At 36.5% G+C, this 16,088-nt stretch overlaps 1 protein-coding gene across 1 annotated transcript in view; it reads left to right on the top strand.

Moving 5' to 3' along the window:
* The window catches only part of SYT10 (synaptotagmin 10), a gene marked incomplete at both ends in the record, with an annotated part of 62,577 nt that overhangs the window by 6,857 nt on the left and 39,632 nt on the right, over positions 1–16,088 (top strand). Inside the window, one exon of the mRNA XM_079775879.1 lies at positions 11,881–12,238. Coding sequence (XP_079632005.1) covers positions 11,881–12,238 — 358 coding nt within the window. The remainder of the gene's footprint in view (positions 1–11,880; positions 12,239–16,088) is intronic.

The following is a 16,088-nucleotide window of genomic DNA, read 5'->3' as shown; positions in this document are numbered from 1 at the left end:
TGAAGTGTGTTATAATCTACTGTCCAATTTAACATTTCATCATTAAATAGGAAACAATTACAGTCAATTTTTTAAATCTTGTAAATGTCAGTTTGTTCATAGGGCAGAATTATTTTAAATGAACAGCAAAGACTATTGTATTCTCTTCAGCCCTTATTATCCCCATAGTTCTGTTTCAGAAGTCATAAATTTAAGGGATAATTGATATAACAATATTAAAAAGCTTACTATCATTTCTAATATGTTTTTGTATGAGTTATTAGTGTATACACGAAGTGGTTTTAGTCTTACACTTTTATTCAACAACTATTTATTGAGCAGTTACTATGTGAAAGCCACTGTTCCAGATAGTAAAATGTACTGGTGCCATTAATTGAATGCTGTGCACAGTTGTGCAAGTTAATTTAAATATATAATTAACATACAATCACAGGTTATAAATCATTTACTCAGGAATGAGCATATATAAAGACTTTTGTTATAAATTTGGGTATTTGAATACCATATTGGGATATCATATTATCTTAGAGCCTAATCTAATTTTTATTGAATCTAAGATGTTATTGATTATGAGATGCACCGTTATTTTACATGGTCCCAGAAAAATAAAACAACCAAATGGGTTAAAGTAACTTTAAAGTTCTGAGTCTAATCTTTCTGAATGCTTTTTTGATTCAGAATTGAAGATGCCTTTGTTATTCCACTCATTATTAGACTGTATGCCATCAAGAGTGCTGTCAAGAAAGTTATTGATGCTTTCTTTTTTCTTAAAATAATTTACAAAAACACAAAGGCTGTTTTTGTTGTGCTCCTAAGTTAGCTGTACAATTATGTGGAATGTAGGCAATGTTGCCAAACTCAACTGACACACAATATGCTCCCACCTAATCCCGCCAAAAATTTGGCTTAAAGGGTCAAAGGTATGCTTCACTGTTCTCTCCAATGTTTCCTTCCCAGCCACTGAGATTTATTCAGTGGCCTTCAGTAATGATGCTTTTCCTGTGGTGCATACATAGAGAAAGCAATGGCACCATTACTTCCTGGCTATTAGCGATTGTAACAAGCGATTGATACTGATATTGACTCTGATTTCAGGAAGTGAAAATGTTTAAAAATATTGATTTTATAATCAAATCTATAATAATAAAATCGTAATATGCTAATTAGACTGGATGGCTGAAGAATCTTCCGGACGACCTTCCGGATGACCTTCTGGATGAAGCCGGGACTATGAGGGCCGAGCCCCTTGCACAAATTTCATGCATCAGGCCTCTAGTATGATATAAAGTTCTTTTTTTTTATCATTTACTGAAATTCAAAACAAAGGCAAAAGCAATACTATTCAAGTGGAAACTGTAAGAGGCATTGCTGCAAGGGTAAGTACATGGAATGATTCTGTATTGAATTTGTAGATGAGGAAGAGATTGCTAGTTGTTTCCCTATATTCGCTTTCCCCTTCTGTTTCACAGATTGGAATCCTTTCTTTTCAAGTGGCATGTGGCAGAATTAAATTAAAAAAAAAGAAACACAACAACTTAAAAAGGACAACTTTTCTCAATCTCACTTGTAGTTTGGTGCAGCCATATGACTAAGTTCTGTTGCTAGGAATGTTAGCAGCAGTGATGTGCACTTCTTCCAGATTGTGCCCTTAAAATGAAAGGACTGTCACTCAACATCCCTTGTCCCTTGTTATTCTTCCTCCATTCAGCCGCCTGGAATGTGGACATGGTGTCTTGCCATCTTAGACTTGAAGGAAAAGGCAAAACCCTTTGCATAGCAAAGCAAAAATGCAGAAGAAACCAGGATTCCAGACACCTTGAAGCTAATATACTGCCCTGGCCTGCTTATGCCAGGACAGTTAGTTACCTGAGCAAGAAACTCTGTCTTGTTTAAACCACTATTAATTTTGTCCCTTGTTATAGAAATCAGAAGTATGCCCTATTATAATAGTACTAGAGGCCCGGTGCACGAAATTCGTGCACGAGGGGGGGGATGGGGTGGATGTCCCTCCGCCCAGCCTGCACCCTCTCCAATCTGGGACCCACCAGGATCGGGCCTAAACAGGCAGTCAGACATCCCTCTCACAATCCAGGACTGCTGGCTCCCAACTGCTCTCCTGCCTGCCTTCCTGATTGCCCCTAACCGCTTCTGCCTGCCAGCCTGATCACCACCTAACCACTCCCCTGCCAGCCTGATTGATGCCTAACTGCTCCCCTGCCAGCCTGTTTGCCCCTAACTGCCCTCCCCTGTAGGCCTGGTCACCCCTAACTGCCCTCCCCTGCTGGCCTGATCGCCTACAACTGCCCTCCCTTGCAGGCCTGGTCCCTCCCAACTGCCCTCCCCTGCTGGCCATCTTGTGGTGGCCATCTTGTGTCCACATGTGGGCAGGATCTTTGACCACATGGGAGCAGCCATCTTGTGTGTTGGTGTGATGGTCAATCTGCATATTACTCTTTTATTAAATAGGATAGAGGACTGGTGCATGGGTGGGGGCCAGCTGGTTTGCCCTGAAGGGTGTCCCGGATCAAGGTGGGAGTTCCCTTGGGGTGTGGGGCGGCCTGGGTGAGGGGCCTGTGGTGATTTGCAGGCTGGCCATGCCCCCCAGCGACCCAAGCAGAGGCCCTGGTATCTGGGATTTATTTATCTTCTACAATTGAAACTTTGTAGCCTGGAGCAGAGCCAAGCCTTCTGCTCGCTCCGTGGCGGCAGCCATTTATGTTGGGATTTATTTATCTTCTATAATTGAAATTTTGTAGCCTTAAGCGGAGGCCAAGACAGGCCAGGGCTGCAGAATCTTGGCTTCCTCCATCAACGGGGGCAACCCTAGCCTCCTGCTCTCTCCAACTCCGTGGCTGCCGCCATTTTTGTTGGGATTTATTTATCTTCTATCATTGAAACTTTGTAGCCTTGAGTGGAGTCCTGGACCCGCCAGGGTGTGTGGAAAGGTTGGCTTCCTCCATCACCGGGGAAACCCAAGCCTCCCTCCTGCTCAGTGGTCACAGCCATCTTGGTTGGGGTTAATTTGCATACTCGCTCCTGATTGGCTTGTGGGTGTGGCTTGTGGGTGTAGCAGAGTGATGGTTAATTTTCATATTACTCTTTTATAAGATAGGATTACCATAAGTAATTCCAAATTTTCATCTTAGCAGCAGCTTGCCTCAACTTCCCTGAGGCAGCTCACTTTAGTTTTTTTGAATAGGATATTTACTTTGATTTAAGTTTTATTGCCCTTCTTTCTTGACAGAATGATGCCATAAATGTGGTCTGTGGTCAGGCAACAATGGAAACCACCATAAAAACAAAAGGCTAGGAATATCCATGAACTAAATTAGAATTTAATTATGAGAAGTATATTTTTGTACATTTTGAAAATTTACTAGCATTTAAAAATTTGGAAACAAGATACAGAACGTGCAGGTAAGAGTATCAACTAAAGCAGTGGTAATTGGGAATTCAGAACATGCCAGTTGGTCTATGCTTTTCTGTTCGATAATAGCCATCTGCATGGGGAGTAGGTAATTAGAGTTAAATTTTCACAATCCACAGTGAATAGGACCTTGTGGATGTTATGATCTGGTTATACAGAGTTTAGTAAAAGTTTCTGAGAAATAGGCATTTTTAGGCTTACTCTGTTTTCTCAGTTTTTCAGAAATGTGTCACTTTATTTCAAGATACCAAGATGTGATAACAGAGTGTGATTTCTCTAGAAAAAAAATGAGTCAGAAATATACAGTCAGACAGATAGAGAGTGGTAGAGCAATGGTTATATATGTACTAAAGGCCTGATGCACGAAGATTCGTGCAAGAATGGGCCTTCCTCCCCCTGGCTGCAGGCAGTGCCTTTGCTCTAGCCAGAGCCGCCTTTCCGCCTTCCCACGCTGCCCAGAGGCCTGGAGCAGCTGGGGTGGTGCCTGTGTATGCAAATTAACCTGCCATCTTTGTGGGGTTAATTTGCATACTCACTCCTGATTGGCTGGTGGGCGTTGCAAATGTATGGTCAATTAGCATGTTACTCTTTTATTAGGTAGATGTAAGCAAACCAGAACTTATGCAATTTTAAATCTAATTATCTTAGAGCCTTCTCTAATTTTCTTAAATTTCATTAACTTTTAGTCTTACAAAGATATAATAGGATGAATGTTATATAGTGGATTCTTTTTAATTATACAGGCATTAAAAATTTTAGCCAGCAAGTCCTAGTCATCGAGTTGGCCCACTGCAATGAGCAACTTTATAGTCCGTATGGAAAAGGCAAGCCATTCATACTCATCATCCTGGACTCCCTGGTGGCACCTTTCCTCCAGTGATCTTCTCTTCTTCACCACCTTATCTCTTTTCTTTATGATCATGCCCAAACACTTGCTATAATGATGAAAAAATACTGTCTTAGAATTATAAATTCAGGTATCTCAGTCTACAACCAAAAGCTCTTATGATTTCATCTTTCTCATGTAGAAACTTCAAAACATTCACCTTTCTACTTTTCTGTGAATTCAATTTTATTCTATCAATAAAATATGGCATCACACTTATGAGGCATCCTTCATCATTGCAGTCACTTTCTCCTTTGAGGTTTATCAGTCTCCTGGATAAGGGGGGACATCATTCATGGACAAATTCATCTGTCTCTCTATCCCTACACCAAAGCAACTGGAATAATTAGGTGATTTTTAAAACCAGGCAGACTAGTATCACTCACTCTATTAGTATAAAATTTCAAAAGAAGCTTCAATTTTGACCAAAAATTCTATTTTTTTCCTATTAAGTTTTCTTTTGTCCTCTATGTTCCTATTTCGAACTTTTCCACTCTAGTTAAATATTCCAAACTATTCCCAAATAACTGACGGTTAACCCTAACTTCCACTTTGGAGAGAAAATACAAATAAGAATTTACTTGACTTCCTACCAAAGACATATAAACTTACCTCATTCCAGAACCACCCTCCTTTGCTTACAATGGAAGAAGCGATCCAATTATTTTACCTTTGCGTCAGCCCCCATCCATTTTCATGTGTTATGGGACTTCAATATTAATTATTCACTCTGCTTAACTTTCTGTCTCTTTCTGTGTACTCATTCCTTCCCATAAGTTTTAAAACGTACTTAAGTATTACACATCCTACTAAAAGTACCTTCATCAATGCCACATTCTACTCGAGTTGTTGCTCTAACTCTCCTCTTTTCCTAAATCTGGTTTCCTGAAGGAATTATCTAGTAATAGAATTCACATCCTCACTCCATTAATCTAGTTAACACCTTTGTTTCTCTAGCCTCATTGAATTCATTAAAGACCTACTTGTTAAAGTTAATGGTTACTTAACCCTCAAATTATTCTCCTTCAAACTTATGAAAACACATTGATCTGATTTTTTTTTTATACTCCTACTCTTTACCAAACTTTATCCATGCAAACTTTTTGTTCCTTAAAGTTATATTTCTTAAATATTGGTGTAATCAGGATTTTGTGGAGGAGTTTATCTTCTCTTTCTTGGATTCAGATTCCACTATTTAAGTAAGTCCTTCAATTTTATCTTGAGTTGCAGTTTGCTCAGAATTTCTACTAGCATGACCACAGGTACTGGAAACTCAGTAAGGCCAAAGCTGAAGTTAGGGTCTTCCTTACATCATCATCCTGTTTGTCTCCTAAAGTGTCACATGCTTGTCCTTCAGTCCACACTCTTTCACTACAGCTTTGACTTCCCTATTATCTCCGGAATCTGATCTTTTTACCCATTTGAGAAACCCTCATTTGTAGCCGCTATAATCTTTTATGTGGATGACTATTGTAATTCTGTTAACTAGTTTCTCTTCTACTCTGGCTTGCACTCTTATCTTCTCCCTAGCCAGAGCAGCATTTCTGAAGTGTATACCGGACCATTTCAGTAATTGACTTAAAAATGTTACTAGGGCTACTTGTTTTTCTCTGCACTAAATCCAAAGTTATAATATTCTTTATGTCATGGTTAAATGTTGAATCACAATCACAAAAGAATCATTAGAAACATTTTGATGACTTTATAAATCCTCCCATAATCTTTTGATAGATTATTTTTTATTTTGTTAAACAGATTTTGTTGAAAAAATCATGTCATAAAAATCTAAGTATTAAACAGATTTTTAAAATATTTTTAATGATTAGTCATAATTGCAAGCAATGTAAAATTATATAAAATGCAAGAAGCTTATTTTTATAGTATTTTTTTTATTCTTTAAAAAATAAAATTGCATTTAATCTACCTTCTTTCACTTGTTGCTATTGAGGGGAAATACCTTGTCTCCTTGCTTTATGTTTCTGGATGGAAGGAGATGCAAGATGGGAATATTTATGGAACCTTATCCCACTCCCATCTCTGAGATATGACTTAGCAGTTACCCTTCCTTTGAGGTGTATGCTCAGGAAACAAATATTCTCTGCTGCTCCATGTAGTGAAATTTACAGGATTGAGTCCTGATGGGGAACACCTATGGTAAGTTTAATGAATTCAAGGTGCTATATTAGCAAGTCCACTTTCTAATAGACCTAAGGTGATATTCCCAAGTATTTTAATTGCCACCAGCTTGAATACTGTGTCTGTCCCTCAGCTGTGCTCTGCACAAAATAAGTAGGAAAATAGAATGTTATTTATTAGCTTCCTAAACATGAAACATTTACTTAGAAATATTGGTCTCCATTATAAAAAATTCACTCTTCAGTACCAGATATCATCACAAGATAAGCCTCTGCTCTCCTTTCTAAACTGTGACCCACCATTCAATTTATACCCAATCCATGTCTTTGCCTCTTTTCTCCTCAGTACTTACTCTTGGTTTTAAAAAAGATAATTGATAATAATAGCAACCCATTTTCATATATATTATGTGAATTACTTAAATACTTTATATACATTTTCTTATTTAAATCTCACCACATTTCTATGAAATAAATATCCCTACTTTATTGAGGTTCTTAAAACCTAAACAGCTTGCCCAAAAATCACACAATGGTGGAGTGGACATTTGAATCCATGTCTAAATTGTTCCACAGTATAAGCTGTTATACTACCTTCCTAGTAGAAGTGTTTTCTGGATATTCCCTCCAAATGAGTCAACTTTAGGTCAGTCAGCCACCTTGAACTCCAGAGTGTCTTTTTAGACAACTCCCAAAATATTTACTCAGTAGCTTAATAAACATTTTTGACTTTGTGATATATATACTAGACACTAGAAATAAGAAAGTGAATAAGTTTGGATTTTGTTCTGAGGGATAGGGGAGTGAGTGTATTGGTAGTATGGGAACATTTGGAAAATCAAAATAAGTACAGATCCATAATCCCTTATCCACAATTATGAAACCTCAAAATCCTGAAAACTGAACATTACTTTGTAAATTATGACAATTTGGTATTAACACCTCACCTGAATTGGCATTAACTACTTACAGTCTTCAATCATCACACTCAGTGTTAACTAATTCAGATAGTTCATTATAGATATATTAATGTGTTTAATTACTAGATGTTATCCCGGATAATGTGTACCATGTTACCTTTGTAATATCCAAAATAAAATAATAATAATTTTGAAACATATCATGTTCTAAGAGTGCGGGTTAAAGAATTATAGGCCAGTCAATTATTATAATACTAGTGTTAGAGTGGTGGGTGTGCTTTAAAAGCCTGTAGGAATAGGAGAAGCAGAGAGAGCTTCAGGCAAGAGGTATTATTGTATCTCATTATTGAAGAATGAATAGAAATTTTCCAGGCAGCCAAATAGGAGGAGAAAATATAGTGGAGCTACATGAAACAGCCTGAACAAATTCCTGAGAGAGTAATGGTGTAGTCAGAGTAAGAAGTATAGGTAGGAGAGTGGCAGAAGAATGAAGCTGGGTCAATAGCCAGGAGTCAAATCACAAAGATGCTATGGAATGCCATGCAAAGTTTGGCTAAGAAGTGACCTGGAAGGATGTTAGGCTAATAGAGCTAAGACAGTGAGTATATAACTCAGTTGCCAGGACATGACTTGGTTTTTCTTTGTGCTACCCTGGAATTATTGATAACACACCCTTTCACTTGCAAAAGTGACTTGGTTGAAATGTTTTATGGTTCTCCCAAATTATAGAACCAGATATTGATTTTAGAAAGAATATTGTCAGCAATGGGCAAGATGGAACTTGGGTCAGCCACAGAGCTTTTCTCTAAGATGAGAACAACCTTATGAATGCCAAAGCCCATCACTAAGGAACAAGGGCATAAGAGGATTTCATAAAATCCTTGTGGGTGGAGTAATAAAAGATCTCTAATGTCTGACCCCCGTTAGTAAGAAAGGAGGAGTGTTCCGTTATAGACTGAAAACTACTCCCCTCCTTTTCCCTACCTCACATTGTCCCACATTTTTCTTATATCTTGGTGTTTGGAGAAGTTAGCCTGTTGGAGAAGTTAATTTGGTTCAAATATTCATAAAATACAATGTAAATGGGGCTGAAAATAATTGAAGATTAGGAAGCCAGCCTAACTGGTTTGGCTCAGTGGATAGAGCATTGGCCTGCGGACTGAAAGGTCCCAGGTTCGATTCCGGTCAAGGGCATGTACCTTGGTTGCAAGCACATCCCCAATAGGAGGTGTGCAGGAGGCAGCTGATCGATGTTTCTCTCTCATCAATGTTTCTAACTCTCTATCCCTCTCTCTTCCTCTCTGTAAAAAATCAATAAAATATATACTTTTTAAAAAAATTAGGAAGCCATAATTGTCATATTTATTCTTCCATTTTAAAACCATAGTTAATACTCAGGAAGCACCATAATTTTATATATTTTTGTCTTTCCCACAAGTATGCTGCTGATGAAAATAAAAAGTAAAAATAAAGTGAAGTACAAAATATAAAATATGATCAGACATTCCTCACCAAGGGAATATAAATGGGAAATATATTCAATTATTGATGACTGGAAAGTGAGGAAAATATTAATGGCTCTATATCACATATCAAATTAATATTTATCCTTATAATTAAGTAGCAGTAAAAATTTGGAATTATTTTAATTTCTGAATGGATTTTCATTAGCTACAAATTGGGAGTTTAAACAGAACCATTTTATCTTACTAATCAGGAAAATGTAAATTAAAATAAGGTATCATTTCTCCCATCAGATCAGCGAAAATTAAAGTACAACAATATTTCTCTGAGATTATAGGAGCTGACAAACTCACATGATGTTTTGTTACAGCCTCTCTGGGGTCAAAATTTAGAAATACCTAGTTAAACTAGATATGTGCTTAACTTGTGACCCTACAATTCTTTCTAGATATTAACCTTAGAGAAACATCCCCAGATATGCATATGGAAGAGGGTACAAGGACACTAATTATAGCTGTGTTGTAATAGCAAGACTTTGGGCATAAACTATATATCCATTATGATGACGTATTATAGATTGCTATGTGACATGAACTTGGACCTCAAGTGTTGCTGAATAAAAAAAAATAAAACAAATTGAAGAAATATGAAGTAAACCATTTATGTAAAAAGTATGTTTTTGTTCTTATATATATATATATATATATTTTATTTATTTCAGAGAGGAAGGGAGAGGGAGAGAGAGATAGAAACATCAATGATGAGAAAGAATCATTGATTGGCTGCCTCCTGCACGCCCCCTACTGGGGGTCGAGCCCACAACCCGGGCATGTACCCTTGACTGGACTCAAACCCGGGACCCTTCAGTCCACAGGCTGACGCTCTATCCACTGAGCCAAACCAGGTAGGGTTGTAAAAAGTATGTTAAACAATTCTGTGTTTTTATGTTTTTCCAGAGATATTTTTGTTTATTAGTGCTTGGCCTGGATAGATACACACCTAACAGAGATCAGTGGTTGCTTCTGGGGAGGAAAAGAACGCCTGGATTTACAGCACCGGTTGAAGGAAATTAGGTTTATTCTGTATTCGTTTGCTAAGGTTGCCAAAACAAAGTTCCACAGACAGAGTGGCTTGAGATAAAGGTGTCAGGAAGGGTTGATTTCTTCTGAGGTCTCTCGTCTTGGCTGGCAGAGGGCCACTTTCTCCCTTTGTCTTCACACGGTCATCCCTCTGTGAGTGTCTTTGTCCCAATCTCCTCTTCTTGGAAAGACGCCAGTCATATTGGATGAGGGCCCATTCATATTTATTTTGCCTTAATCACTAATTTAAAGGCCCTATCTCCAAATGCAGTCACAGTCTGAGGAACGGACTTCAACATACAAAATTTGGGTGGGGTAGAGAAACAGACATAATTCAGCCTATAACATATTCCTAACATTTTTATTTAAAACAAATGAAAGAAATTGGATTCATATTTGACACGGAGGCCAAACTAAATTTGTGAAATAAATTGCAAAGTTATTTGAATCTAGAACAATTTTCCTTCGTGGGAAACCTATTTGGTCTTCAGAACTTGAAGAATACTAGAACACCAGATTGCTAGCATTGGTTACCTAGGGATATGAAAATGGAAGCAGATAGGGAGATATTTACTTTTTTTAAAATAGACTTTACTTTTTAGAATGGTTTTAGATGTACAGAAAAAATTGTGAAGATAATACAAGTTTTCTTTTATTATGATTTTATGTTAGGATAGTACATTTATTGCAATTAATGAAGCAGTATTGGAACATGGTTAACTGAAGTGTATACTTTATTCAAATTTCCTTAGTGTTTACCTAATATCCTTTTTTATTCCAGGATTCCACCTGGGATACCACATTGCACTTAGTTGTCATGTCTCCTCAGTCTCCTCTTGGCTATGACAGTTTCTCAGACTTTATTTTATTTTTGATGACCTTGCCAGTTTTGAAGGGTACCAGTCAGGTATTTTGTAGAATGCTCTACTACTGCAATTTGTCTTACGTTTTTCTCATAATTGGAGTCAGGCTACAGGTTTAAGGGAGGAAGACCACAGAGGTAAAGTGTCATTTCCATCAGGTCATATGAAGTGTACATGCTATCGATACGATTTATCACTCTTGATGTTCAACTTGACCACCTGGGTGAGGTTTCTCCACTGTAAAGTTACGCCTCTTTTACCCCTTCCCATACTGCATTCTTTGGCAGGAAGTTACTGTGTGCAATCCACACTTGAGTAAGGGCATGTGCTCCACCTTCCTGAGGGCTAAATATCTCCATAAATTGTTTGTAATTCTTCTGCCTAAGAGATGTGTCACTTCTCTCCCATTTATGTAGCCAATCTTAGTAATGTTGGTATTATATTTCTTTGAATCATTTTACATAATAAGTATATGTTAATTTGTAAATATTTTGCAATAAGAATATTGTAAAGGGACTTAGATAACAAATCCTAAACTAGTTTTGGACTTTGGAAATTAGGAGCATGCAAAGTTATCAAACTATGGGGTTTGAAAATATAGCTAATAGTGCATACATTCTCTATGAGTAATATGTTATTCTCATTTATACTATATAAAGTGGTTTATACAAATATTTAACATTATTCCCTGCTCAGGGAGAGAGAGAAAGTTGAATTAAAGGTGAAGCAAACGAAGCTTTTTCTGCCTATGCAGTTTCTGAGTTTCTTAAGCTTCATGACTTCATGGCATTTTGCAAGTAGCCAACCTTCATTTTGCAAACTCTTGGACCCCTTGTCATGTCCTTGGAAATAATATGCATCTATCATGCTTTTTTGGTATACAACCAAAACTTTCCCTGGGATGGGATTTTTTAAATATGTCCTTTGAGAATTTTCTGACATAATTACTAACTTCTCCCTACCAAGATAACTTAAAATTTAATTTTTGAAATTCTAAATGAGGAAGCTATTATTAATAGTTATAATGTAAAATCACCTCGCCACTTCTGCTCTTTTATATATGTATCAATGAACTAATATTTCTTCACATTGTAACTTTCCCCCAGATATTTCGGTCAGCTTGTTAGCAGTCGTCGTCGGCTTCTGTGGCCTGGCCCTGTTGGTCGTCTCTCTTTTTGTCTTCTGGAAGTTGTGCTGGCCTTGCTGGAAGAGCAATCCCGTGACCTCCAATGTCAATGCTGTCCCGCAGACCCCTGAGAGTGCTCCTGCCGAAGTGCTTGAGACTGAAGAGAAGAAAGAGCTTAAAGAAAATGGAAAGCCAGCACTGAAAGCTATTGAGCCTGCAATAAAAATCAGCCACACTTCCCCCGATATCCCAGCAGAAGTTCAAACTGCTTTAAAAGAACATTTAATTAAGCATGCACGTGTGCAAAGACAAATTACTGAGCCTGCATCTTCAACCCGGTAAGGGAAGTTGAAACATTTAAAACTGTGTGTGCGTGTGTGTGTGTGTGTGTGTGTGTTATGTATGTGTGTTGTGTGAGTATTGTGTGATTTCAGAAGAGAGAAAAACAGGTGGGAAAGGAGAAAAAAGATAAACAGAAGAAATGAGAAATACATATGAAACATAATTAATTGGATAGAGGGAATGGGTAGGACAGATTATTATTATTGACTCTTTCCCTTGAAATATTATTAGTTGATAATTACTGCTTATAATCTTTCAATTTAGTTGAATTCAACCAATAAATATCAAGAAAACAGGCATGGCATGAAATCATCTAGAAGTTCACAATCAAAGCCTAGGAACAGAGATTGATGTTGACTCTACAGTTGTTCAGCATGACACCATAAACGTGGGGTTGCTGGAAATGTTCATTGCTTCTTTGATTTTACATAGACCATACTCTTACACTGGACTGAGTATGGTAAGTTCCACAAGAGCTCTGTTGAATATCAGAAACAGACATGAAAAGAACAAAGAGAGAGACATTTTACCTCAGTCTGGAAAAAAATCATTTAAAATTTGCTTTAATGAAAATAAGTTGCTATAGTGTATTTTAGATTGTGTTAACTGTTAAGGTAAAAGAGATTCTTATGAGGAGTCATTTTTCCTACTAAGTGTATGTGGTCTTCAATCCTTAAAATGAACAACATGCTAGTAGCAGTTTTTCTTTATTTCCCAGAAGTAGTAACTAATTTTAACCTAGTGCGGGGTAATAAATGGTACTGGCAGGTAAGTTGCTAACTGACTTTCTGATCTTCCCTTCCTACCACTCTAAATTGAAGGTGCAGCCTAGCTTTCCGACATGACATATTTTTGTGTGTTTAGAAATCTATCAAGTTGAAAAACTGGGCATGGGTCATGTTTGCTACTAGAATTGAAAGAATATATTCAATATGTCTTTTATGAAGTAAAAAAGAATTGTATTTATCAATAAATCCTCTTCTTTCTGATATAAATTCCAAATGTATAAGTAAAAATAATTATTGTTTGGGGGATAAGGAATTTTGGGATAAAGAGGATATATAGGGGTGTCTTTTCAATGTTGTACTTTTCTATTTAAATTTTATTACCAAGGTATGCCTCATATTTAGTTATTATTTTGACAAGTCTTCCTGAGCGGTGGCACTTAGGGTTATGTTTAAAATTTTTTATGATTTTTATGTAACATGACCCAATATATGTTTATTATGGATATTTATAAAATAATTATCCCATGTGCCACTTTTTTAAATATCTATAGGAAAAACTGCTTTAAAATTATCTCATGTAGTTACTTGGTAATCACTACTATCATGGCTGCACACTGTGGCCAAATATTATATGTAATAAAGTATTAAGACACCCAGGAATTTCACAGTTAAAATATTCAATTGATTTACAAACATTTAAAAAATATTAACAACAGCCATGAATATATATCACCTTATTAGCATTCAGAATTATTCAACTCTTAGTCGAGAAGTGCACCCTCCATAAGGACACTCAGTTCATGAAGAAAAATTGAGGTAAGCTATGAAAATTACTTGTTTTGCTCTACCCAAAAGCTTTTTGGAAACCTCAGAAAAAAATACTATCTTCAAAGTATTATCTCTTGAGTGTAAAGAGTTGGCTTATCTTTTTATTCCTAGCTAGGGGAGAATGAAAGAATATGTACTGAGAACACGTGTGAAGACTTGGTCTTGGCTACAGAATTGGTTTCCAGAAACAATATACAATAGGGGTTAAGACACATCATTCTACATCTCCTTTTCTCAGTAATTATGTGCAATTGAATAAATCAGAAAACACATTTTCTTTGAATCTTAAAAAACATAAAATTGGATTGTACACATCTCATATTTTCTAAAAGAAAAAGTGAAATAGAGGTTCATAGTTTTTCTAGAACTTTGATATTATTTCACCAGCCTCTTTGAATTTTCTTGTTTATATGAGTGGCGGGTAAAGAAAGAAAAAAAATATTGTTTTTATTGCTTGCAATTTAGTCACTTTGCCAGGCACCCTTCCTACAAATCCTCCACCAACCTGCATGAAGTAAGTATTGTTAATTATCCCCATTACTTGTGAGTTAACTGAAGCTTAGAGAGATTTCAAAATTTGCCCAAAGTCATGAAGCTGGCGAAGAGTTAGAATTCAAATTTATCTAGATGAAATACATTTTAAGCAATAAAGCCAAGCAGATATAGTTTTTTGCAAAGATATTGGTTATAAGTCTGCTGAGGACAGATAGTTTGGAGGTTAGAGAATGAGAGTATCATTCTGCTCATTCTACTCAGAAATAAGGAATTATATATGGTTATTATGAATGACTAGAGTCATGATTTTAATCTGTTTGGCCTTGGGATGAATTCCATGCAGAAAACTTACTTATATCTAGTTGTCAAAAATCCCAATCTACATTAATTACTTTATCATGCTAGAAATTACCTTTCCATGGATAGGAAGAGGAAATTGCTGAGTTCATTATACAGTCCACTTAGACACAGAGATCAATGGTACATTATTATAAATCAGATTATTCTGCTCAAATGCTAACTTTTCACTGAGATGTAGCAAAATCAAACCATATATACACACACAAAAAATGAATTTAACATTAATGCTTGGTTTCCTCCCCTTATTAAGATATCCCAGCTACTCTTCTATATTTGGCTCAGGCAATAGATGACAAATATCAGACTCTTTCAAGTTTTAATTGTCTGTATACTTAACATCCTGATTTGTTCAGAAGTTAACAGCATTGCTGGAAACTGCCACATTTTTTAAATTTCTCATCTCCCTGCTCAAATATCTGGACACTTGGCCCCATCAGCCTGCCAGGTAACCAAACAACCCAGAAGACTTTCATGTGATAACTTCATTACACATTCTTCTAGCATCCATCTTGATTGATGGTGGGTTTTTTTTGTTTTGTTTTGTTTTATCCAATAGGCTTATTCTGTACATATTTACTTCTGGGAATAGACATGTATTCTACACACTCTTCCACTCTGCTAACTCTAAGGAGCTGGAAAAAAAATTGGCAACATAATAATACCAACTTCAATATAAGGAATTACAAGTGCAAACTGTATAGTGGAGAATGCAAAATTCAGATAATAGGAAAATCATTGCCAGCTGAGGCATGGAGGAGTGCCAGCCAGTAAGCTGAGGCTAAAGGAAACTAGGAATTTACATAAATGGCAATTGGGAGAGGTTGTGCATCCCACATGGAAACAATTTATGTGAAAAGACATAGAACAAGAAATCTCTCTAAGGAAACATCAAGTAAATTACCTTAATCAGAATATAGGGGAGTAATAGAAAATAAAATCAGCTGGAATTAAAGTATGAGGAGAAATCATAGCCAAGACATTCAAAGTCTGTCTTGTCAAAAATATTTGCAGAAGACTCCCTTGAATAAAGAGCTGTGTTTTAGGAAAATAAATTTGGCAAAAGTCCATAGGATAGATTAGAGGAGAAGACATCTAGTATTTTGTATCTAACACAGTATTTAAAACATAATAAAAATCAGGAAGTAGCAAGCAACAACAAAAAGACAGAAACCTGAGAAAAGTTGTACAGGAAGAATGTAAGATTCCTTATAAAAAATAAATTAAGTGTCACGTTAGTCTTTTCAAGTTTAGTCCAAACATTTTAAAAGCCTGACATTCAAACTATTACAATCTGATGATACCAAACTACCATTATAGCACTTTTGGTACTTCCACACACATAGCACTATACTGCTTTCTGAGGCAGAGAATCGGCCAAATTCATTTCTGTATTGCTCTTGACACCTTGACAAAGCACTGTGGGAACTCAGGGTAT

Source organism: Cnephaeus nilssonii (genome assembly GCF_951640355.1).
Source record: "Cnephaeus nilssonii genome assembly, chromosome: 6".
Taxonomy (NCBI): domain Eukaryota; kingdom Metazoa; phylum Chordata; class Mammalia; order Chiroptera; family Vespertilionidae; genus Cnephaeus; species Cnephaeus nilssonii.
This window is presented reverse-complemented; position numbering and strand designations above follow the sequence as displayed.